This window comes from Convolutriloba macropyga, chromosome 4 (genome assembly GCF_964194025.1).
Source record: "Convolutriloba macropyga chromosome 4, txConMacr16.3, whole genome shotgun sequence".
Classification (NCBI taxonomy): domain Eukaryota; kingdom Metazoa; phylum Xenacoelomorpha; order Acoela; family Convolutidae; genus Convolutriloba; species Convolutriloba macropyga.
Window position 1 is genome coordinate 33217036 of NC_134471.1, and position 23619 is coordinate 33240654.

Here is a 23619-nt window from a genome sequence, read left to right on the forward strand (position 1 = left end):
TTCTGATATGTTTATTAACTACTTATCTGTTCTGTTATAGATGTCACGAAATCGCAACAATATTTCATGAAAATGATCACGCCCTAGCTTGATGATTCAACTTCGTAATGGTTTTTTAACTTGTCTACTGTTTGAAAAAAAAATAAATTTCTACATAATCGCAATGGATCAGATTGGGCGCTCCAATCCGTACGGTCTAACAGACACCTGATCTCAGCTCTCCTTTTTTATTGCCTGTTTTACCCGCAAAAAAAACAAATTGGTTACTTAAATTCAGTGAAATGACAATTTAATAATATTTTGGTATTTCAAACCAAGTGAAACAGTTCAGAACAGTAAAATTTATGTGCATACTGATAGAATGTTTTCTAGCAACCATTGTCTTCAATATGTTTTTATTGTGATCGCTGCAACATTGATCAAACATTTTCAGACAAAAGAAATCTGTTCTGTCCTGCGAGTGTTCAATCTTTATTCTACGGGTATTCCTGCTTTGGCCATTCGTTGAAGAATCTGAAACAGCAATGATAGAATTAATTATAAATTTTTGCATATAAATTATAAATTTGCGCGTCATGTATGCAATTGGGCAGATTCAAGCAGCAGAAATCATAACAATGTTTGCAATACCGTACCTTAATATCAAAAACTTTTTATTAATATCAGAAAGCTTAAAATTAAAAGCTTGATATCAAAATGCTTAATATTAATACTTTTGAGGGGTCATTGCACCGCAAAGGCAGACCTGAACTGTGTTTGGCTGGTTTTCCTCTCGTGGAATTCGGTTACGTAAATTGCAGATTTCGGGCTACACCCTTTGTATTCTATATTCTGCAAAAATGGATTTGCTGAATGCCTTTTCGCAATTTCGCTACGTTCAAAAACGGGAGCCCGTTTCAATATCCGGTAATTGGACACCCAAAACTTGTTAACCAAATTCCACGTCTTTAAAATCCACATTGATAAATTCCAACGTTTTTGAGATAATTGTACGATTAATTGCGCTTAATTATAGTGGGATTAAATCGTCGCTTACGCTGGTCAATAAATTTGAGTTAACCTTTTGAGAAGTGTCTTACTTTTTTTCCAAATTTCATGCCGAAATATTTTTCGGTAACGATTTTTAGTCTAAACTCCGATAGGTTCGATAAAGGGAATTGCTCAACGTTCAAAAATAGAATTCAAGCTACGAGCTTTGGAGCTTGGATTCGAATATTCCTATTTTTTTAATTTTGAGGAAATCGGTTTCCAATTTCCCTTCGAAATAGCCTACCTTTTGAATGTAACACAATACAGCTTCATATAGATCCCCTGTTTAAACATAGCCAAACGAAAATAGGTCACAAATTAAGTCAAATGTGACCGAGGTAAATTAAGTCTTCCTTTGCTCTGCAACGATTGTTTGCCCTGAAGCTTTACATGAATCATTTTACACATAAACATTTTTTCTGCAGCAGCCAAAAGTATGTACATAAGCTACAAATGTATGATTATATTCTATTCAGACTTAATTTTGGGTTATGAGTAATTTTCAGACTATACAGGATAAGTTTAACCTGGGCCAACTCTATGGCCTCAATTTAATCATAATGAAGAAAAACTGCACATAAAGAAACTTAAAATATTCTAAAGATATTTAGATGTTTTAAAATGTTTAAGTATTTAATTATTTAATTTAAAATGTTTAAGTATTTAATTAAGTTTTTACTCTTGAATCAGCGCTGAAAAGCTCTGAGACTCATGTCCGGGAATTAATTACAGGAAAGTTAAGTCTATTCATTTTATAGAAACTTATCTTAGATTCTAAGATTGGCTGGTGACTAGAGAGATTTACAGCTAAGCAACAAATTCATTTCTGGACAGAATTTGATCGCTTACCAATATTTGTGCAATCCGTTTCCAGCCTTACAGAAGTTTTCAAAAGCCCTAAAGATCGCCAGTTCTCCTCAAAAACTTCTGAGTTGTAAGGCACCTTAGTTCAGCACGCACAGGATTCAAACTGGTTATAGTGAGCCTTACAAAAAGTTACACATGCACGACAACGACAATCTGCCTCCATTTTTGACAAATTATTGCTCATCAAGTTGGAATCATTTCCAAAAGAAATTGCACATATTTTTTCATTTTTTACAGTTCTTGAATGAGTTTACTCTCCGAGAGGTATAACATTTACACGCCGTTAGTTCTCGTGTTTTATATCTGGAAACTATGATTGAGCTCCGAACCAATCGGTTGACAAGTAGCCTCGGTAGAAGAACTCTAACTTACAGTTTGCACATCTTCCTCGTTGCCTTTTTCCTTGTGATACTTGAGGTACAATCTGTTCATGAAGGGCACAGACATGTGTAGAAGACCCATCTGGTCCAGGAGCTTCCCCCCGAAATGGAACCAGGGAGTGCCTTCTTCAAACTCACCCATATTGCACATGGCCATTGCTATGTTCTCAACTACCAATGCAGTCTCATGGGACATTAAACCTATATAAACAAAACCCCTGGTAGAAATTTTCCCGATAAAGGTAAAAGACCTATTTTGATTGGGTTTTTAGGCTGGGAAAAACGGTCAATGCCTTTATGAAGTGTTGACGGGTTTGATAGTTTTCGACCGCCTTTTAGGCGCAAAAATGGTCGTTTTTGAGCAGCAGTTAGAAGATGATAATTGTAGACCATCTCTTCATAGCCATTGCTATTTTTAAAAGACAAGATTTCCTCTCTTTCCTGTACGTTTTTATTTAACGTGTATCTCTAACGTTTTTCTCTAATGTGTTTCTTCCGCCGCATTTGACCAAATTTTACCATATAAGGGAAGTCAGATTATTCCCCTAAAGTATTGGAAATTATATGAAGGAAATTAATTAACGATGATTGTACTGATATTAAGCTAGACCTCTATAGCTACATGGGAAAATTTTTCCGCTTTCTCTTTTTCAACAGCAAACACACATTACATTAAAGAAATACAAGTTTTCAGTCAGAGCAAGTATCTATCTTAAGTATTTGGTTAAAAAAAGTCAAATTTAAACGGAAGCGTGATCATAAAATGCTTGCTTCTATGAAAGGGCTCAACTAATCATAAGTTTGCTAATTTTCTCACCAATAGTTTTCCGGAAAACATTATAGGCGCTCTGATAATGTGAAGAAGCAGCCTCGAAGTTTTCACATGCCATCTCCAGATTACCCAGGCACATGAGAGTCACTGCAATTGAATGATGAGTGTCTCCTAGAAGCTGTGTCTGGATATCCCACGCCTAAGGCAACCGAAAATACATTTGTGAAATTGATGTTACATTATTGACCGCCTTAGGAAATCTTGAGACATTTATACTAATTGATCTTCAATTGGTAATAAAAAATGATTACCATTGATGACCGATTGATCAAACTAAATTGTTTACAAGGGTTTATCATTTAAGTTTATCAGTTTCAGTTTTAATTTCAACAGGCACTTGACAGTTGTCGTTGATTGCTAACGTTATGGCTGTGCAGGCCTCCGTTAATGCTGATTATTTAAATTCCATTTTCCTCCAGAACTTTGTCACCCTCTATAATAGACAATGGATTAATGGAAGTAATGGAGTAATGGAAACCATTAGCAGTGCAAAAAACATAGGAGATTAAATGTTGAATTACAATCAACATAATTGAATTGTCTTATGACTTCCACATCAACAATTTTCCCAGCAACATCAAAATTGTCGACCAATCACGCGACGCTATATGCTCAAAAATAGATAAAATATGTGAAAACAAAAAAAATTTTTTTTCAAAGTGTTGTAAAGTGAGCAAAAATTACAACAATCTATAAAGCGGTTAAAACTGCGCATCATTACAATGCAAACTCCAAACAGCAAAATTGCCGATACCGATGAGAAAGGAAACAAAAAGGGGGCAAACACAAAAAAATTTAGTGAAAATCAAAATCTCAAAAATTAGTTGCTTAATACTAAAGCTAAGCAAGAAAAACTAAATAACTACATCATTAGAATAACCTAGGCATGCAAGTAGTAAGATAATAGGGTACTAAGATAGGGGGGTTATCCTACGAATAAATACGTGTGATAATAGGGGGTTTACCTTGGCGGCGCTACATGTAAAACATTTGACTGTGGCCGTGCAAGGGTGATACAGGTAAACTAGCTTTCTTCTGCCTTTATTCCTTTCCCTTAGCGCCTTTCTCCGGTTTGTTAGATTTGTAAGAAAAGATTGAATTGAAACCAAACTAAACACTCAAAACAAAAATAATATATACACTGCGTATTACTACACGCAGTTTCACCAAATTTGCATGCAATTAAATTAGCATTAGCGCCGTCTGATTTTGCGTGCTGGTTCTTCTTCTTCGCTGCTGCTTGCTTCTTCAGCTTCAAAGTTTATGAAGGGGTTTTCAGAAGAGGAGCTTTCACTGGAACTGGCGTCAATATCTGCATTATCGTCACTGTCAATATCAGATTCAGTTATCTGCTCAGTTACTACTAAATCCGGGTCAAAAGTTTCCCAAGAGCTGGTGGTGAAGGCTGGCACTGAGAGAGCTGCTGTTGAGGAAGTTTGAGATACTACAAAATCATTATCCCATTCTGGACAAGAGCTGAGAAGTAAGTTTGAGTAACTGTCATTATCCCACTGAATATCAGCACTAACCCAATCAATTTCATCGACACCACAATCAACGGTCTCATAATGTCCGAAGAGTAGAGTATTTGTACCGCAGGGTAGAATATACCGTTTCAAATCAAACGCTGAAAGGCAAATTTCGTTGGTTGTAACAGTTTCCAATACATGATTATCGGACACTATTCGTGTGTTTTCAGTACGAAACACGTTCCTGTTGCAGTGTGCTCAATAAATCATCATGCCGGAGACGTTGTTGAGCGGCCTTTGTTACTCCTTTAGCCGAAAGTTTTCGACAACCTAAAGAGAAAAATAGAGCCTTTAATCAAGTCTTTAAATGTTGACTAACCCCCTATGTATATAATAATAAGACTAATGCCATTCAGAAGCCTACTAACAACCTTTGTAATTTAAAGATAGATCTAACATGCTTTACAAAAACAAAGAATACTTACTTTTTGAGAGTATTGAGTATAATTTCGGCTTTAAACATGCAAACTCCTTAATAAAATCTCCCGCAAATTCGTCCTTAAACTTGAGAACTACCCGTTTATTTTCTGAACTGTATAAATAGTGATCGTTCGGATAATTGGAGAAATCGAATGCGCTAACAACTGAAGCTGGCTTTCTTGCTAAATCCTCATAAAAGTCTGTACTCCGGATTTTATATAGTAAACTATCCGTGTCACTATATAACAAACGACAATCAAAATGAGCGCGCATTGCGTAGTAATGGAAGCTGTACACTTGATACTTGGCCAGATCAAGTATAGTTGCTCCAATTATTGTTGGGGTATTCCAATAAATCTTTCTAGTGCGGAAAGACAATGCCACCATATTACCTCCGAATATCATGAACCGATCAAACTCGAACCTTGAAATGGAACTCAGAACTTGATCAGCATCTCCCGCAACGGTAAGCTTACTTCGTCTGCGTTTGGATTCGCAATTCTTACCATATACTCCATGGTTCATGAGCTTATAAAAGTTCTCTTCAAATTTATTGCTAGCGGCTTGACGTTTATTACTGTTGAGTGTAATATTCGGTGCTAACCAATTCGCTTGTTTGAACTGTAGGACACGGTGTACTTTCGCAATTATTAGCCCAAGACTAACGTATAACTTGAGAAGTTTGTAATGCAATACGTAGTTCTTTTTGTCGAATAGCGTTTGAAGCAGCTTTTCTTTTAACTCAAGTTGATGTTCGCCCAACCAATCATCTTGAACAATTTCCTTGGTAGGGGCAAGGGGAAAGTCTCGGTGGTCATCGTGTAAGTGAACAGGATAATTTAAGTCTACTTCAAGAAAATAACCAACTGAAGCGTCGTTAGGGGTATTGAGGATTTCGTTAAGGGTAATTTCTACGTTAAAGGTAAATTCCCCCACTGGTAGCTGGTCCATTTGCGTGCCATCTTCATAGAGATTGTTTGCGTCTCAACAGAGCGCATAAGTTGACTCCTCAATGGGGCGGTAATCTGATAAATACTTATTATTTGCAACAAAATGACGCTCCTCGTAAACAGATGTTACTCCTCCTCGTATTGCTGGTTCAATCATGTCCAAATGTTCTCGTTCTGTCATCAGCTCAATGTTTGCCTTGCATATCTTTAGTGACGCTTCTTTTGCCATATTGGGGAGAGTGTAGAAATGCATGCAGTCGAGTTTGTATGTTCGAAAGCTAAGTTCACGTTGAATCTCACATATACAGGCCAATAATGCGCAGTCCTGTTTAAGGTATGCGTCATGATAGTCTTGTAAATTTTTGCACCCCGTTAACTTCCACATCTGGTTAGCATGACTTATATTTTCTTCACTAACAGCCAATTTTGCGCCTTCAAATGTATTGCGCCATTCTGAGAGGGGTGGTAGACGTTCCTCAGAAAACTTTGTACGATCACATACATAAAAATAAGGATAATATCCTTTTTGTTTGTGTAAGTGTGCGTATGATTCGGAAACCGAGCGGAACATTGCTTTCATGATATCAAAATGTGTGTCAGGCAAAATTTCCACCAGTTTTTCCAGCTAAATGTTCATCATTTTGTACGAATCGATGAATCTTAAATACTCGTAAATTTTTTAAATTCTTCCTTCTTGAGTTGTAATAGTATCAATCAAAACTCCGAATGTCATTGATATGTATTTCTCATCTGTAGACGGAATGACTTTTATTGTTGTGGTATACTCACAGTCGTTCAGAGCCCGACAAATATGGTGTAAGTCATAGTTTTATTATAAGGCGTAAAATTAACATATCGTCTCGCTCGATTACACTTTTCATGTGCCTAGCCCAAGAATTGACCACTAAAATGACAATGGTATAAATCTATGCTCTCTTCGGGGTAAAGTTCGCTGTCAAATGGTTCTTCGCATATCCAACAGTATGTAGCGCTATTTTTGTCCAAATTTCTACGATTTCCGTTGTAGAAAGGAAACTTTTTTTTGCGTTCATGTATGTCCCTTGCTAAGGAATGCAGCATTCGAACAAAATTGCCCATACAGTCTTCTGAGTTGTACACATGATGAAAATAGGAAACATTCGAATGATGATCAACAACTGCCAAAGCAAAGCAAAATGGCTTGTGCTTTTCAATCACGCGAGTTGATGATTGGTCAGTTGCTGCATCACATCCAGCGACAAGTAGGAGAAACGATTCAAAGTCAAAATAAATGACCAGAGGAACAAACCACGTGGCTGAGAAATTTGATAATTTGTATTCATTTTTATCTGGTGATGGCATTTGAATAACTGCAGGGGCATTTAGATAATAGTTTTCAGTATGAATATTATAACTTTACAGTCCATCACGACACAGCCAGAAACAATTACGACAAATGTGATAACCAAATCTGAATTTCAAATCTCTAACTTTACAAACAACTTTCAAAAGGTCAGTAATGAGAACATAGTGATAAATGTCGTCATCATAAAGAAGTAAAAGATCCATAACAAAATCTGATTCAAAAGAGGATAAAGTGGAGGGTAAAGATGTCCTTTAATATAACCAAAGACGTTGGTTGCCATTTCATTGAGAGTTTCAAAGGCTTTCATTTGCTCAAATCCCATTGGCATTTCAAATTCGCCTACAGGTTAGTGAATGTTCTGTTGTTGATTTGTTGCTGGGGATGTTTTATCAATATGATAGTTCCTGTCATCTCTATCAAAACTGATTCCATGATGCCCATGATACGCTGCCACGAAACAAAAATTGAAACAATTTGCATCGTCGTGGTTTCGAAAATTGAGCAATCCGCGACAGTTTTCAAGCTTAAGGGCTAAGGCAAGATAGGATGAGCCGCGAATTGGTCGGTAGCGGGCAAATTTGGTGCGAGTTTGATTATTTTTTCAACAACCCAACCACTTCCAGATGAAGCAAACGTAGACAAGACGGCCATCATTTTCTCCACCATACTCCAGTACAACTCGTCTGTGAGACTCTCTACGTAAATGGGCGACATAAGAGAGTTGGCATAAATTTCAATGCGCTCCTCCGTTTCGGTTGAGTTTTCATCTTGATGCAGCTTCAATAACTGTACTTTTACCGCAAAATGTATTTTTTGGGGCCCTTGGCTGAGCCGTTGCTCAATTAGCGTTGCAATTGCAGATATTTGATTGAGCATGAAGCTCCCAAGATCTCTGTCAGCTGTATTATTGACAGTTTCGTAAGTTTGTGACACACCGTTGAAGTCTGTCTCCGCTGTAGCCTCCTTCGGTTGGTATGCAGGTCCAAAAACAGGCAGCGAGTGAAGGGAGTTCATATGCAGCGCAAACAGGTGCGCATCATTGAATCCCATCAAGCACGATCGGCAATAGTTTGTAAACTTCGAGTGGCAAGTTCGCATATGCTGTTCCAGTTCAGACAGTTTCCGTGAATTGAACGCACATAGGGAGCAGTTGCATACAGGGAGCCCAACGTCGTCTGGATGAAATTTATGTTGATGTCTTGAACGGTTCCCACAAGCGCTAAACGTAGCGGAACAGAAGTTGCCTGAATAGACCATTTCTTAGAGTTTTTGTCGAATTTCAAATTCTAAAACTGATCTAACTACTTTCCTTATGGTACTTCATATGCTAATTAATGACAGATGTTAATGTGACATTAATTTCCATATAATATATATAATGTTAACAAAATTTTTGTAGATTGAGAAGAGTATTTCTGGATATAATGTTGAAAAATCACATCACGTCATAGTAGTTGTATTAGTTGAAATTTTGTTATGAAACGAATTTGTATGTTTACGTCATAATGAAAATCTTTTCTGAACATGTCGAACTTGATCAGTAGCAAAGTTTCACTTTCTTTGGCTCAGCAGATTTAAAACTGTAAAAACTGATATAAAAAGTTATATTCAGCTTTCAAAAAAATGAAATCACACATTATTGAAACAAAATCAAGTTAGCATCTCCCTATGTAAAAAAAGTTTTGTGGTGATTAATTAAGTTTTATTTTCAAGTTAGTCAATTAAGTCCATTAACGAATTCTCAGGTAGGCGTTTCTTTGGTGCATTGCAAATCTTTGGCGTGTCTGTGACACCAAAAACACGTGCTGGTTCTGGTGTTTGAAATTGTGTAGCTGACAGTAACACTGTATCAAACTGGTTATCATTGAACAGAGCCGTAGAATTGTTCTTGTGAATTGCCGCAAAGAGAGAGGGACTAGATGTCGGTGTTAAACTGGGACTCGGATCAACTGCTGGTGTTACTGGCAAGCTGGCTGAATCCAATTGGGATTGATTTTCTGGGGAGCAAGGTGATGACTTTATGCTCCACATGTCAGCTAAGTTTTCACAAGCTTGATAAGCCCCTAGCTGGTTTTCGAACAGAGGCACACAGTCGCAATCGTAGCGAAACAAAACTCGTTTAACGTCGTCAGGTAATTACTCCATGCCAAGATGTTGAAATGTTGGCAAAATTTTTGGAGGTGTCGAGTTTGATTATTTTTTCAACAACCCAACCACTTCCAGATGAAGCAAATGTAGACAAGACGGCCATCAATTTCTCCACCATACTCCAGAACAACTCGTCTGTGAGACCCTCTACGTAAATGGGCGTCATGAGAGAGTTGGCATAAGTTTCAATGCGCTCCTCTGTTTCGGTTGAGTTTTCATCTTGACGCAGCTTCAATAACTGTACTTTTACCGCAAATTGTATTTTTTGGGGCCCTTGGCTGAGCCGTTGCTCAATTAGCGTTGCAATTGCATATATTTCTCTGTCAGCTGTATTATTGACAGTTTCATAAGTTTATGACACACCGTTGAAGTCTGTCTCCGCTGGAGCCTCCTTCGGTTGGTATGCAGGTCCAAAAGTAGGCAGCGAGTGAAGGGAGTTCATATGCTGCGAAAACAGGTGCGCATCATTGAATCCCACGAAGCACGATCGGCAGCAGTTGGTAAACTTCGAGTGGCAAGTTCGCATATGCTGTTCCAGTTCAGACAGTTTCCGTGAATGGAACGCACATAGGGAGCAGTTGCAGACAGGAAGCCCAACGGCAACTGGATGAAATTTATGTTGATGTCTTGAACGGTTCCCACGAGTGCTAAACGTAGCGGTACAGAAGTTGCCTGAATAGACCATTTCTTAGAGTTTTTGTCGAATTTCAAATTCTAACAGAACGTTGATAACAAGTAAATAACTCGGAACTGACTAAAGTTACCAAACTTTAGCACGAATGCAATTTCTGAGCGCGAAACTCAAAACGTCAAAATGCTGCAATCTGATTGGTCGGTTTTGGCGGGTACCTTTAAGTCGAAATTTTGTTATTTATGAGAGAAAAAAGATGTGTTTTCAACTCTCCATTGCAATCGTATGCCAAATATTCCACCATAAGGAACCCTACCGAGTTTTGCTGATCACCGTTTGTTTCAAAAAAACGTTTTTTGAGAAGCTGGAAAAACATGTCAATTTTCAAAATTGTAATAAAATGCGCTATTTAATGCTTTTTCAATTACGGTTGGTTAGAGTTGTCCTACGTTGTTAAGTGTGATAAGCTAAAATGCTCCCGATGCCGAAAAATATAGGACCCACATAAAAAAATTGCTCAAAAAGAAACAAAAAAAAGTTTGTTTTTCTGTCAATCAAGTCGTTGATTAAAAATTACATGAGAATTACATGAAATAAACATGTGTCTTTTTTCTGAGGCCTTTTTTTGATGACAGCTGTTATGAGATAAATTTGCACTGAGGACCCAATAAGTCCAAAAACGTAAAGAAAACTGATCTAACAACTTTCTTTATGGTACTTCATATGCTAATTAATGCCAGATTTTAATGTGACATTAATTGCCAGATGTTTTGAAAATCAGTGAAGGAGCCATTTTTTGATGGTGATGCTCATGAGCAATAATGTCAGGCATCAAGCAGTGATTACAAAACCGTTTCAAAAATTTGAATTTTTTTTTCAGTATTTAGTAAATAGGTTAATTAACCCTTAATTAGTCGCTAATTAGGGGCTAATTATCTCCATAACGGGTGAGTAAAATTTGACAAGTGTGTTGAGATGATTTGTACTTTGGAGTATGCTGAGTCTTACTGAACAATCAGTTTCATCCCAAGTATTTTTTGGAAACCTCTTTTTTGGGATCAAATGTCAGAGGTCATATGTCAAAAAAAATTTTTTTGAGTTCTTTTTTGTTTTTTTTAATCAAACATGCTCTTTTTCTTTCAATTGATCCCAAAGTAACAAATAAGAGTTGATTATAGTGTAAGCTGAAGAGCACATCTACTGAAATAAGTGTCAAAATTTGACGTTTGAAATGCATTTCTTCGAAAATTTCCTTTGAATATTTTTTATATTTTGAACATTTTTTTAACTTATGAATTGAATTTGGATTTCAATCCATGCCTCAGCTGTGGCATGGAGTTAGTATGTCATTAGCGTCAATACCGCATACTATAAAAAATGGCTATATCTCTAAATTTTATGTATAATATATATAATGTTAACAAAAATTTTGGTAGATTGAGAAGAGTATTTCTGGATATAATGTTGAAAAACGACATCACGTCATAGTAGTTGTATTAGTTGAGTTTTTGTTATGAAACGAATTTGTATGTTTACGTCATAATGAAAATTTTTTCTGAACATGTCGAACTTGAACAGTAGCAAAGTTTCAATTTCTTTGGCTCAGCAGATTTAAAACTGTAAAAACTGATATAAAAAGTTAAATTCAGCTTTCAAAAAAATGAAATCACACATTATGGAAACGAAATCAAGTTAGCATCTCACTATGTAAAAAAATTTTGTGGTGATTCATTAAGTTTGATTTTCAAGTTAGTCAAATAAGTCCATTAAAGAATTCTCAGGTAAGCGTTTCTTTGGTGAATTGCAAATCTTTGGCGTGTCTGTGACACCAAAAAACACGTGCTGGTTCTGGTGTTTGAAATTGTGTAGCTGACAGTAACACTGTATCAAACTGGTTATCATTGAACAGAGCCGTAGAATTGTTCTTGTGAATTGCCGCAAAGAGAGAGGGACTAGATGTCGGTGTTAAACTGGGACTCGGATCAACTGCTGGTGTTACTGGCAAGCTGGCTGAATCCAATTGGGATTGATTTTCTGGGGAGCAAGGTGATGACTTTATGCCCCACATGTCAGCTAAGTTTTCACAAGCTTGATAAGCCCCTAGATGGTTTTCGAACAGAGGCACACAGTCGCAATCGTAACGAAACAAAACTCGTTTAACGTCGTCAGGTAATGACAAATCAGCACAACAAAAATTTTGAACACTGTCTGATAAACCAATGTTCGCTCCAACGAAATTATAGATTTAGCAAGTACTTGAACGGACATAATTTTTTGTACAAATTCTGAGAAAGAAATTCAAACCAATTTGATAGAATACGGTTGGTAGGTGTTTGTCTGCGAACAAAGCAATGTAAACTGATCACAAGGTTTAAAGAAAATGAATAACTGTTTTTAAAGTTATATTGCGCAATGTGTAATTCAACAATTTATATCTTGGGGTCAAAATTAGTTTTAATATTGGTAGTGTATATGCTCTGTTATATGCTCTAAATTTTGTTATTATACACGGGTTGATACACTTCATAGTGTGTACTGACTCAATTCTTATCTAGAGCGTATTTTTTATTAGCATTTCATTGTACACATTATTCTTATCAAAATTTCCTTACTGCTGTAGGTTCACATGTGCTACTAATTATATCACACACCCGGGGTCACATCTGTTTCAAGTTATAAACTTATGGTCCGCATATAATTCCAATAAACAGTGTACACTGCACTGCTGGTCCAAATGAACACATAGGGTCACATTTGTTTTCTCAAAACATATTGTCCGCATATAATTTCAATAAACAGTGTACACTGCACTGTTGGTCCAAGTACACACCTAGGGTCACATATGTTTTTTGTCTTATCTAAGGCCACAGCTGAAGTTAATTATGCAATATGTGAAGAACAGACAGACTCAAGTACGCCATAGGCGTACTTGAGCCTGTATTCACAAATCATTTGGATTTAAATAGGCAGTTTGACGACACTTGTTTAAACCCAACCTGCCGCTTCCAATGAATTGGAGTTTCATAACACGTGAAAGCAATAAAAAAGGTTGCAAACTATGCCTTTCAGGTCCACTAAAGACACAGAGTTTGGAGATTGTTTTTTCGATATTTCCAAAACTGATAAGCGCTTAATCAGGGCAACGCAAAAAACCTATGAAAGGACAGGGACATATGTATTTCTGAAACTATTCAAAAAAGCAACAGACGATTACGAGTTTGAACCGAGAATTTCGTTAACTTGGAGAGTTTGAAAATTTGGTCAGCTCAGCTAGCAAAATACAGAACTCAGTGGATGATCAGCAGTTAACAACAAAACCACTACTAGCGAAGAAACCAAAAATTCAAAAAGAAGCTGTCAACAACGATGGTTGAAGCGATGTTTGAGCGTTCTCCAAATTACTTCAAATAATTTCAGAAACAGTTCAAATTTCTCATTGTGGAAGAAAAACTTAGCTTTTCTATTGGACAATTTTATGCAGTGTATGCACATTTTGATTCCGAATTTTGCAATTTATTAAATAGCCATTATCACGTTCTGATTGATACAACTACTTTTGAAAACGAAACATTGAAACGATATCAGAGCTTTCCTGTGCCTTGTGTTTATACAGCTTTCAAATTTTTGTTTTGGACTGCACCAAATTTGGAGACTAAAGGAGATGTGTTTTCAAAGCTTAAATTAGCAATCGAATTCAACAGTTCTGCAGAAAAAACGATTCGCAGTCAGTGCGCAAACGACTTCCAGCTTTTGCTAACCACAACAATTTATCGAAAAGCGGCTTTGCAAAACAAACAAATGTCAATCCCAAACCGAGTGCACAATGCCATTAGTTGCTCAAAAGACTATCTATAATGCCCGGCCTCCATCAAAACAAATTCAAACTGATTTTGTTAATAGTGAAACTTTACGAAGAATTGAAACAATTTTGTATGGTCCTCATTCTGGTTCTTTTTTATCAAATTATGGATATTTTTATGGGTGAATATGGAAAATTGAATATTGATTCTGATTTATTGAGTGTTCGCTTTGTGTATGAAGAAAAAGTAAAGATTTAAAAAAAAACAATTTTTTCAAGTTAGTAAGGTTAGAAAATCAAATGAAAAGCAAAACGAATCAATTCATTAACGTTAATATTTACAAGTTTTTGAGCATTGAAAACAAAATGAGCAATATAAATACAAAAAAATCCACAAAGTTTAGAGTTTGCAATTTGAATTGGTTGATTCTCCAAGAGTTGATAAATATGGTGATTGCTGCCAACAAAAAGGATTCTTTGATATAGGTGTTTGTACGATGAAAGGGGCTGACCAAGGGGATCAGCAAACAAAATTGATTGTTTTTTTCTGCATAACAGTAACCAGTGGGTGCCAATATTTTCAGCAGTTGCTGCCTTAACAATAAGGAAGATGTTTCTGTTCATTTTTTCCGGAAAGTTGTTGGCCGCAAACACACCATTGAATTTATATTTAAGAGTTTTGCAGCCTTGGATTAAATCATTAATATCATCTTCATCCATCATTAATTTGTCAGAATGTGATTCTTTTATACTCTTCTTGCACTATCAACAAAAATTGTGCTGGCTTTTTCGCCAATAATGAATATCTCTATATTGTTCGGAAGGCTGCAGAAAATTTCATCTCAATGGAAATTGAAGAAGTTGTAAGCTCAGAATGATTAAAATCGTGGGATGCTTGTTGGGTGCTGGTCAAATCAAAAACCTTTGTAAAATGGTTCGGGTAATCTGTCAAACTTATTCCATGACCATTGTCGATGTAAACTAAATCGGATATTGTATTAAAGTAGAGACGTTTGTCTTCACTTGTTGATATCGGACTGTCTGCCACAGGTAAACCGTTTCGATAAATATAAATTTGCTCAAGGTCAAATTTGCGGAAACTAATTGGATTTTTTCTGTTGTTACCAAGAAACGCTTCGTTAGTGTTCAGACAAATTGTTAGTCTACGAATCGGTTCTCTGGCAAAAATATCTTCTTTTTTCCAACTGTGGAGATCCGTTGACGCCAGAAATAATTTTGTTAGAGTCTCCAGGTAGAGATACGAAGCTGGACTTGTTAATAAAGTTTTTTCTATAGCCGATACGACATCATCGTTCAATGTCATTTTGCGCACATACAAATTAGCTTCGACAATTTTTACTTTGTAAAGCTTGGCTGCATCGTATGCAATGCAAGCATGCAATGCGAAGTGTCACACCACTTAGCAAAGGTCTGTCACAAGTGAAGAAGTCAACTGCAACTTTACCGTAGAATGTGCACTCAGCCGATTGCCTCACTGAGGCTTTCCTTCTGTTCACTTCTCCAGTTGACAGCGCTCCAGGATTTTCTTCGTAGGAGTAGCCCTGACATGCCAACCAAGTGTTTTTTGCATCTTTATTATGTGAAAATTCTGTTCCAATAAAACTTTTATGAGCGTATTTTCCGTTTGCGTTTGAAGTTTTTAGTTCATTAGAAGACACTGTACAGTCAGAGTAGAGTAAATGTAACACATTATTGCAAAAATAGGGAGCATCTGTTTTTGTAATGTCAGCGGTGGCTGTAGCGTTATATCTCAAATCAGCTTCTGATGACTGGACAATTCTAAATTTCACTTCCAGAAAAAATTTTTGTAAGTCAATAAAATTATTTCGGTCACCGGCGACTTCAAATTATAACATGGGTCCTTTTGGACTGTAGACTGGGCCAACTTTTGACAAAAACTACCATCGAAAGTTACTAAAATAGAAGATTTTTCGAATAAATCCAAAGAACTGTGAGTTGCCTCTGATGGTAACAAATTAGCGATCATCGTTTTAGCGAAATCTGACCGACTTTTGGAGCTCTGTGCGTTGAAATGATTTTTTTGCCTTTGTTGATTGCTTTCTGTGGCTTGACTCGAATTGACTTCCTCCGATTCCCCTGTCTGTTTTTTAAGAGTTTTTGCTAGTGTATTTTTAAACGCCTGTTTAGGAGATTTTTTGCTTCCGACTACATCCAAAATCTCTGGAACATTTTGTTTCAAAAGCTCTTTCCCGATACGCTTCGCTGTAGGCAAAATAAAACGACGTGCTAAAGGCAACGCAACACGTCCAATGCCTGCAGCTAGAGCTCCAAAACCACTTCCTCTTTGACGATAATGTCCGGAGAAGTGAGGCAAAGACGTTGCTTGATTAGCATAATAAGAATCCATCTTAAGGGGAAAATTTTTTGAAGTGTAGTGTTAAAATAACTTTTCCAGTTCCCAAAAAGGGAACTAATTGTCCTGTTTCCGTTCTCAGTTCAATTGAAATGGGTTGAATTGTGTTGGTCAGGAGCTTCTTATAGTCTAAATTTTTTAAAAACTATCCGATGAGTTGGTTCAAGCTCACAAACACTACCGTTTTTCAGACGTTGTTTTGAATCATTGACTCGCAAAAGAGGAACCTTAGTGTCACCGACGTATTGATATTCAATTACGTTAGTGCAGATGAAAATTAGATGCTTTCCAGCACAAAGGTCAGCTGGGAACTCCCCATAATAAGCTTTTGTATCATCACTTTTCATAAATCTATTCGCATTAGGAATCAAATTGTACCCAATATGTATTCCATTACCGTCAGGAATACCCTTAAATCCAATAATGCTCGTAATTTCCTCGCTGGGAAATGTAATTCCCTCATACTTGCCAAATAAAATTTCATATTTTCCAGAGCTCTTCAACTCTCTGAAAGAAAAATAGGGCAGTCCAATTGTTCGCTTAATTGCAGCAAGAAGTTGTGCCACTGTATCAAAGGTTCCTGGCATAAATCTAAATTGTTGTCCAATATAAGGTTTAGAAATAACATTAGCTCCCTAAGACATCTTTTGGGAATCTTCATAGTCTTTTAAGTTGTACGCAATTAGATTTCCGTTTACTATGTTTTTTTATTTTTGTCGGGAAAATGATTTCACTTAACGCCACTCTCCAATCACCTGCAAGTTGAATTTCATCATTAAAAAAATTCCAAAACGTTGCAAGTGTGTTTGAATCAAGTAGTTCCATTGAAGCGCATGAAACAACGTGAACTGTAAACTCGTCTTCAATCCGGTTGTTGGACATTTTCAACGAGAGGGAGCCTGACAAGCTGTAATTCGGGTTGATAAAACTGTCCTTGAATTGGTTCTTTGTCTGCGACGACTAAGGAGTATGTTGGTGGGCTTAATGTCGGTATTCCCGTTATTTCAAAGACTTCGTCTGTGAATGATTGCTTGTAACTTTTCTTGAATGCTTTATCTTTTTTAACTCTTCTCACAAAGTCTCCAATGTAAAACTTGGGCTTCTGAGTTGAGCTTTTTTGGGCTGCCAATGACACTAGTCGCGGCATATCCTTTTTTGTAACTTTGTTAGGAATAATTTTAGTTATTCGATTGACTCTTGAATTGATTGTTTTCATAAATTGGTCTAATTGGTCAATGTAGCTAAAGGTCCACTTTTCCTCGAGATACCGATGAATTATCTTTTTGAGAGATCTAATGTTCCTGTCTGCAAAAGCTGATTTTTTTCACTGAAAGTACTATATATCTGAATTCAGCGTTTGTTGCACAATTGTGTGAATTCTCCAAGAAATTCTGTGCCACCGTCAACCCATACTTTTTCGGGCTGTTTGTTTTTGATCATCTTTTTGAATGCTTCAGATGCTTCTGTTGAGTACTTTGTTTTTAATGGTTCCACTCGTAAATATCTTGACAGACAATCAACCGCTACTAGGAGATACTTGATTTTGCGGTTATACTTTGCTAATTTATCAACATGTGCCAAATCTAGAGACCAAATTTCGTTAATGTCTTTTACAAAAAATTGAAGCCTGGGAAAATTTAATCGAATTGAACGGTACTTTGTGAAAGACGGCTTTGTCTCCAAATAGGACAGGACTTTACCCATAGCGAGCTTGCTTTGAGTCTGTAGTCGTTTTATACCTCCATACGATGCTGGTTCTTTTAAATAAAAGTGATTCAACTTTTTTACTTCAGGAAAAGAAAGACCACATCTTCTGACTGGTCTCTTCTTTGTCTGGCGTTTTGTCTGTTACTCCTTTATATCTTTTTTGGGTGCCGTTCCCCAGTAGAGAAGAGCTCTTGTCGACTGGGTTGCTCTCTACTTGGGAAAAATTCTTGTTCACTTTCAGACGAGGCTTCCAAAATTTGCTTGGCATGTGTATTTGCAACAAGATGAGGTGATATATTAAGAGCAATTAAAATTTTTGAGTATTTTTCAAGGTCAATTGTTTTAGTTGGTTGCTGTAGATTGTTCAGAAATGTTGAACTTGTAATGCCCAGTGTTTCTTTATTAACGCGAAGAACGTCGTTCGACTCTATGGTGACTGTTTCAGATTGGTTAATCAAGTCAAGTATGATTTTTGATCTTCTGATTTAGTTTTTTTTCATAAATTCTAGCTCTATCATTATGGAGTCGAAATCGTCGCTTTTTCTTTGTTTTTTCACTACCGGTTCAATCTCGCTGCCTTCGCTCATGGGTTCTGTTTTTTCCTCTTCTGCTGTTTCAATCAATTTCTTTGCAGTCTCAACTAGCTCAAGTGCTTTTTCTGGTTTTTGCATTGAGTTGGACTGGTTTCTTTGCAAAAGAGACAGCTGTACAGCTTTCTGTTTATAAAGGAGATTGTCCAAAACTTCTTTTTTTACCAGTTGATGTGAAGCAAGCATTCGTTTTGGTATAAAAATGAGTTCTTCGGTGTGCATTATGATTTTGTCAAATAACGATAACAAGGGAATCCAACAGTTTTTACCAAATCTGTTTCTCTAGCAAAAAGTTGCCTCTTTTCTTTCAAATTGTTGGTCTAGACAATAGCTTTCTGAATGATTTTTCATAACCTTCTACAAAACTTTTTCTTATTGGAACATTACCGTTGATAAAGTTGAGCAAACATTCGCAAATAAAATTTAATGAAGTTATTTGGAGCTCTTTCGATCTTCTCTTTTAGTTTTGTATCCAATATGTCTAGCAGCCGCCCCAGCATACAAACTTCTTTCTTTCTAATCGCTCAAATTTGTGATAACGGCTTTAGCTGATGGCAGATAAAAAATTGACGGTCCTGGAGGAACAATATTTGAACAGTAAGGCAAGACGTCTGATGTTTTGGGAACCAAATCAATTAATAAATGACCAAACGGTTCTTTGGTTGCAAGCTCATAGCTTTCTTTTGAAAATTGTGCATTATTCAACTGTCGACCAATAAAACTTATCTGTTGTGTGTCACGTGGTGATTTAGACAATATGATATGTGTTGTGTTTAGATCAATTGTTCTGGATCATTTGCTTTGCTGGAACAAATAGTGTATAACATTAATTACACTGATGTTTCTATGTCGCCCTGCGGTTGCTAATTTGGAAAATTCTTTGTCATTCAAAATTTCTTCACATGAATCATCGAACACAAGAAGGCAGTTCTCCCACTCTGAAATGAGCTCAAAATTGGGGAAATGTTGAAAATGAATGTTCAGTTTCTTCTCTAACGATTGGAATTTTGGCTGATCATGCTGATAAAAATAATAAATTGTTTGAAACTCTGGGAAAAACGTGCCAACTAATAACATTTCGAGAATGAGCTCAGTTTTCCCGCAACAAGATGGCCCGCAAACAGCCATGAACAACCGGCCAGTGGTCGAAATAATTTAATTCATAACTTTGGATTTGGATGAGCGTATCCAACTGTACAAGAGAGAAGTGAAAACCAAAATGTGGATTCTTCACAGTGAAGACTGAAAAAAACCAACTTGGCGAGAGATACAGTCATAAGGAAAATTATTACAACGATTTGTGTAAAGTATACAACCTCTGATTGAGGCAATCTCGAATTGCAAAACCTCCAAGAACGTCTTTCTTGGTGCTCGGCGTCAAATACCAAGTCAGTTATACCTCCGCCCAAATCTAATTGATCTTCGGTTTTACTCATTTTGAAATAAAATTATTCAGAAAATGAATTGCTTTCCAAGAGATTTTACATAATTATTTAACAATGAAAAATTCAAAGGAAACATATCCAGAGTCTTCGTCTCCTTTTTTTAAGTGATTGTATAGTTTGCATTCATTGAATCTTGTTTTTCTCTAAAAACAATTGACTCTATATTGTTCTCTTTAATCAGCTGCTAGATGTCCTCGGGAAGAGTCTCATCGTCCAGAGACATCTGAACTGATACTGCAAGCTTGGGCGTAGGTAAAGGGGTTAATTTCAATCTTTTCATTTTCTCTTGTAAAGACATGCTACAATTGAAAGTACTCCAGTAGAGAAAGATACCTTTTGAAAGCTTCTATTTCAGCACCAGCACACAAAATCTGCTGTTCTCTCAAAACTGTTTGGCCTCTTGTGTCAATTTTTTCTTCCTTGATAAGAGTAACCGTTAACTGATTTTCAGGCGTTATGCAACTGTATACTGTCAAATTTGGAGACAAATTCACTTGCAGTAGAGACGGGGCTGGTTTCTCTAACCGACGACTCATTCGTCAGCCACTGGTAAAAGACTTTTGCCTTCTTATTGGCACAATGTTTGCTTCTCTGTCGTTTTGGGCAACTCAATGCATGTAATTTACAAACAGCTGTCTCCCGATATAATTTCAAGTGTTCAATTTTTGGGCAGAACAAGTTTCCAAGTTGATAACGTTCCTCTGTAACAACCAGAAAAGGCGTAAAACCAGAAAAGGGAAATCGAGGAACTATCGTTTGAAAAATCTGTTGCAAATACTGATAAGGGTACTCTCCTGTCTCCCACGAGAGACCATGAAGGAATTTAAAGGAAAGATCTTTGCTCACTCGAAGAAAGTATGTTGAATGAGTTTGGAGGTAAAAACCAAATTATATCGTTGTAATTTTCGGTAGATACCGCAAATTTTTTTATTATAAATCCAGATTTTTTACTTCGAAAGCCTTCAAAATCAAGAACAACCGCTCTGGATTTCAACATTCCAGCAAATTAAATAAATTATTTTTGAAAGATTTTACGTATAAACAAAAAGCAATTCCAGTCACATGACCAAGGTACTCATTTGTCACTGAACAAGGTAATACGTAAGAATAGCCTGGACTTTTTTCACTATATTCACATAAAAAACCGGCAGCGTCGTGAAGTATCGTATGCAGTCTCAAAATTTTGAATGGTTTAAAATATTTTTCGAGGGCTGGATTGTCGATACCAATCAAACCACCATAAGGTCGTAGTTTCAAAGCTATATCTAAATCAATCTCAGGATCCAAATGCAGACAAGTAGCTAAAAAGTATAAAAATCGTTCACCGTATTGTGAATATTCTTTTTCGATTTCCTTGTAACTTTGGTGAATACTCTTCAAATCAACTGTAGCAATGGTGGCCATATGATTTTATAAACGCTTACTCAAAAATGACTCTAGCCACATAAATGCACACTTCCACCTACATGTAGCTAGTTTACATGTATCACCCATACACGGCCACAGTCAAATGTTTTACATCTAGCGCCGCCAAGGATAACCCCCTATTATCACACGTATTAATTCGTAGGATAACTCCCCTCCCCATCTTAGTACCCTATTATCTTACTACTCATGCGATACTACTTTAGAAGTTGTAGGTCATTTTTAATAAAATCCATTAGGTGATGAAGGAACAAAAAACACATAACGTAGAGGCAAAATTAAAAATTCAGTAAAACGTTTCAAAAACAAATAGTGCATTAGTTCATAAAAGTAATAGCAAAAAGTGGGAAACAATCAACTGATTGAAATTATGCCGCAATAGAAAGCCAATAAGAACTGTTATTATTGAGGTCAAGCGACAAGACTAAACAAAAAACTCGAAAATTGGACAGGTTTTAAAAAGCTACTGCTCTCAACTCACGCAACAATTAGGATTAATTGTAATAGTAATTTTAAAAGTCATAGAATCCAATAGCTATGTACTAAAGCACATAACTTTATTCAATTTTGATTTAATAGCAGTCGATTAGATATCTTATAACGACACTCTGATAAGATAACAGCAATGAAAACCGCCAAAAATCAAAAATTCTCTTTTTTTATGACAACAAGTTTGGTAAAAAGTCATAAAGGCATTAGCTCCAGTTGAGAGATTAAGGCAAATGCAAGTAGGCGCAATTAGAACATATGTTCATCATTTCCATAGCACTCAAGAGAAAAAGCACTGAAAATGGAATGCTGCACGTGAAGAAAATACTTCAAAAAATCTCTAAACTCAACTCCTTACTCTATTTTGAAAGTAAGTTGAAAAGAAATTAGGCTTCAAAAATTCTCATTTTTTCTCCCTTTACTACTCACGCGTGGCTGAACCACTCTTTCTCACTTCTCATTGACTTGAAGAAAAAAAAGACAGCGCCCCAATGCAATCCGAATCCTTCGGATTGTAGTATGCACTAGTTTTAATGAAAGTGCACATTTTGTTCAAAGAAAAGGCTTTAAGGAACAGCATTGCTAGTTCCTTTATGTTTATCACACCAGAAGCAGCAAATCCCCTAAATTATTTTCTGTATTGGTAATTAGTGGCAATCTGTAACCCAGGGTACAAGTTGTTTAGAAAGTTTCTCGCATTATCCGAGTTTTTCTCAAACAAAGTCAAATCGTGATGTTTTTCCTGTGGTCTCGATTGTTCAAATGTAGTCTGAAGTAATTAAACGCAGCAGTTTTGAAAACTTCTAATATCTTTTGCTTCCATAATTTTTGCTTCCATAATCGAATGCAACTAACGTTTGCGATATAAGTTATTAATACCTTTTTGTATAAAGCTCTGGCTTCATCGCTCTTTCCATTTCGTCTAACAGCATTTGCTAGATTGCATATCATGCCTGCAATTTGAGAGTCTGTCGTGGTCAATGCAGTTTGTTCGTAATGCTCCACCACCTGAGAAATACAGAATTTCGAGTTTAAATGTCTCATCCACAATGCAGCAAGGTACGTTATGGAACTGTTTTCTAGCCCCAGGGGATAATAAATTGCGATGCCTAATTCCGCCACTTACTGTTCCGACCCCTCTTGAGGGGGGAGGAACTATATACTCAAATGGGTTTTTTGTTCAGACAATTTTGGCCGATCGATGTATTCATTGTAAAGAGTTGAGAATTGTATCATTAGAAAGCTCGTCCAGAATTTGGAATTAAAAAGATTTTTTAGATTTTCGTTTTTTTTACAGGGAGTTATTGTAGTATAAACTTTTTGAGAAAATAGAGTGAATTCCGTTGATTTTATTTACATTTTCCGGGTTTTTTTTTACTAAAAATTCGTCAATTTTGCTAAAAATAGCTAACACTTTTTAGGAAAGTGGTGTTGATTTTCTTTTTAAGGACAAAATAATAATGTTAACTATTTCTTTTAATTTTTTGTCAAAAATTCTGGCTAAACAATTCAAAATTCAGACTTTTTCATCAAAACAGCACGAAATAAGTTACTTTAGTCCACTTTGATAAAATTTGAATGAACACCCAAAAACCATTATACAATCTTTGCAGACTCAAAAAAGGTATTTACACTTCA

The 23619-nt window shown here is 36.3% G+C and overlaps 1 protein-coding gene across 1 annotated transcript in view; it reads right to left on the reverse strand.

Annotated features, from left to right (window-relative positions):
- Window positions 1-255: 255 nt before the first annotated feature.
- LOC142337626 (TPR repeat-containing protein DDB_G0287407-like) overlaps window positions 256-23619 on the reverse strand; it is an 86541-nt gene continuing 63177 nt past the window's right edge. The window contains exons 6-9 of the mRNA XM_075386993.1: window positions 22861-22989; window positions 3094-3247; window positions 2269-2477; window positions 256-513 (exon numbers count right to left, since the gene is read on the reverse strand). Coding sequence (XP_075243108.1) covers window positions 472-513; window positions 2269-2477; window positions 3094-3247; window positions 22861-22989 — 534 coding nt within the window. The 3' untranslated portion in view covers window positions 256-471. The remainder of the gene's footprint in view (window positions 514-2268; window positions 2478-3093; window positions 3248-22860; window positions 22990-23619) is intronic.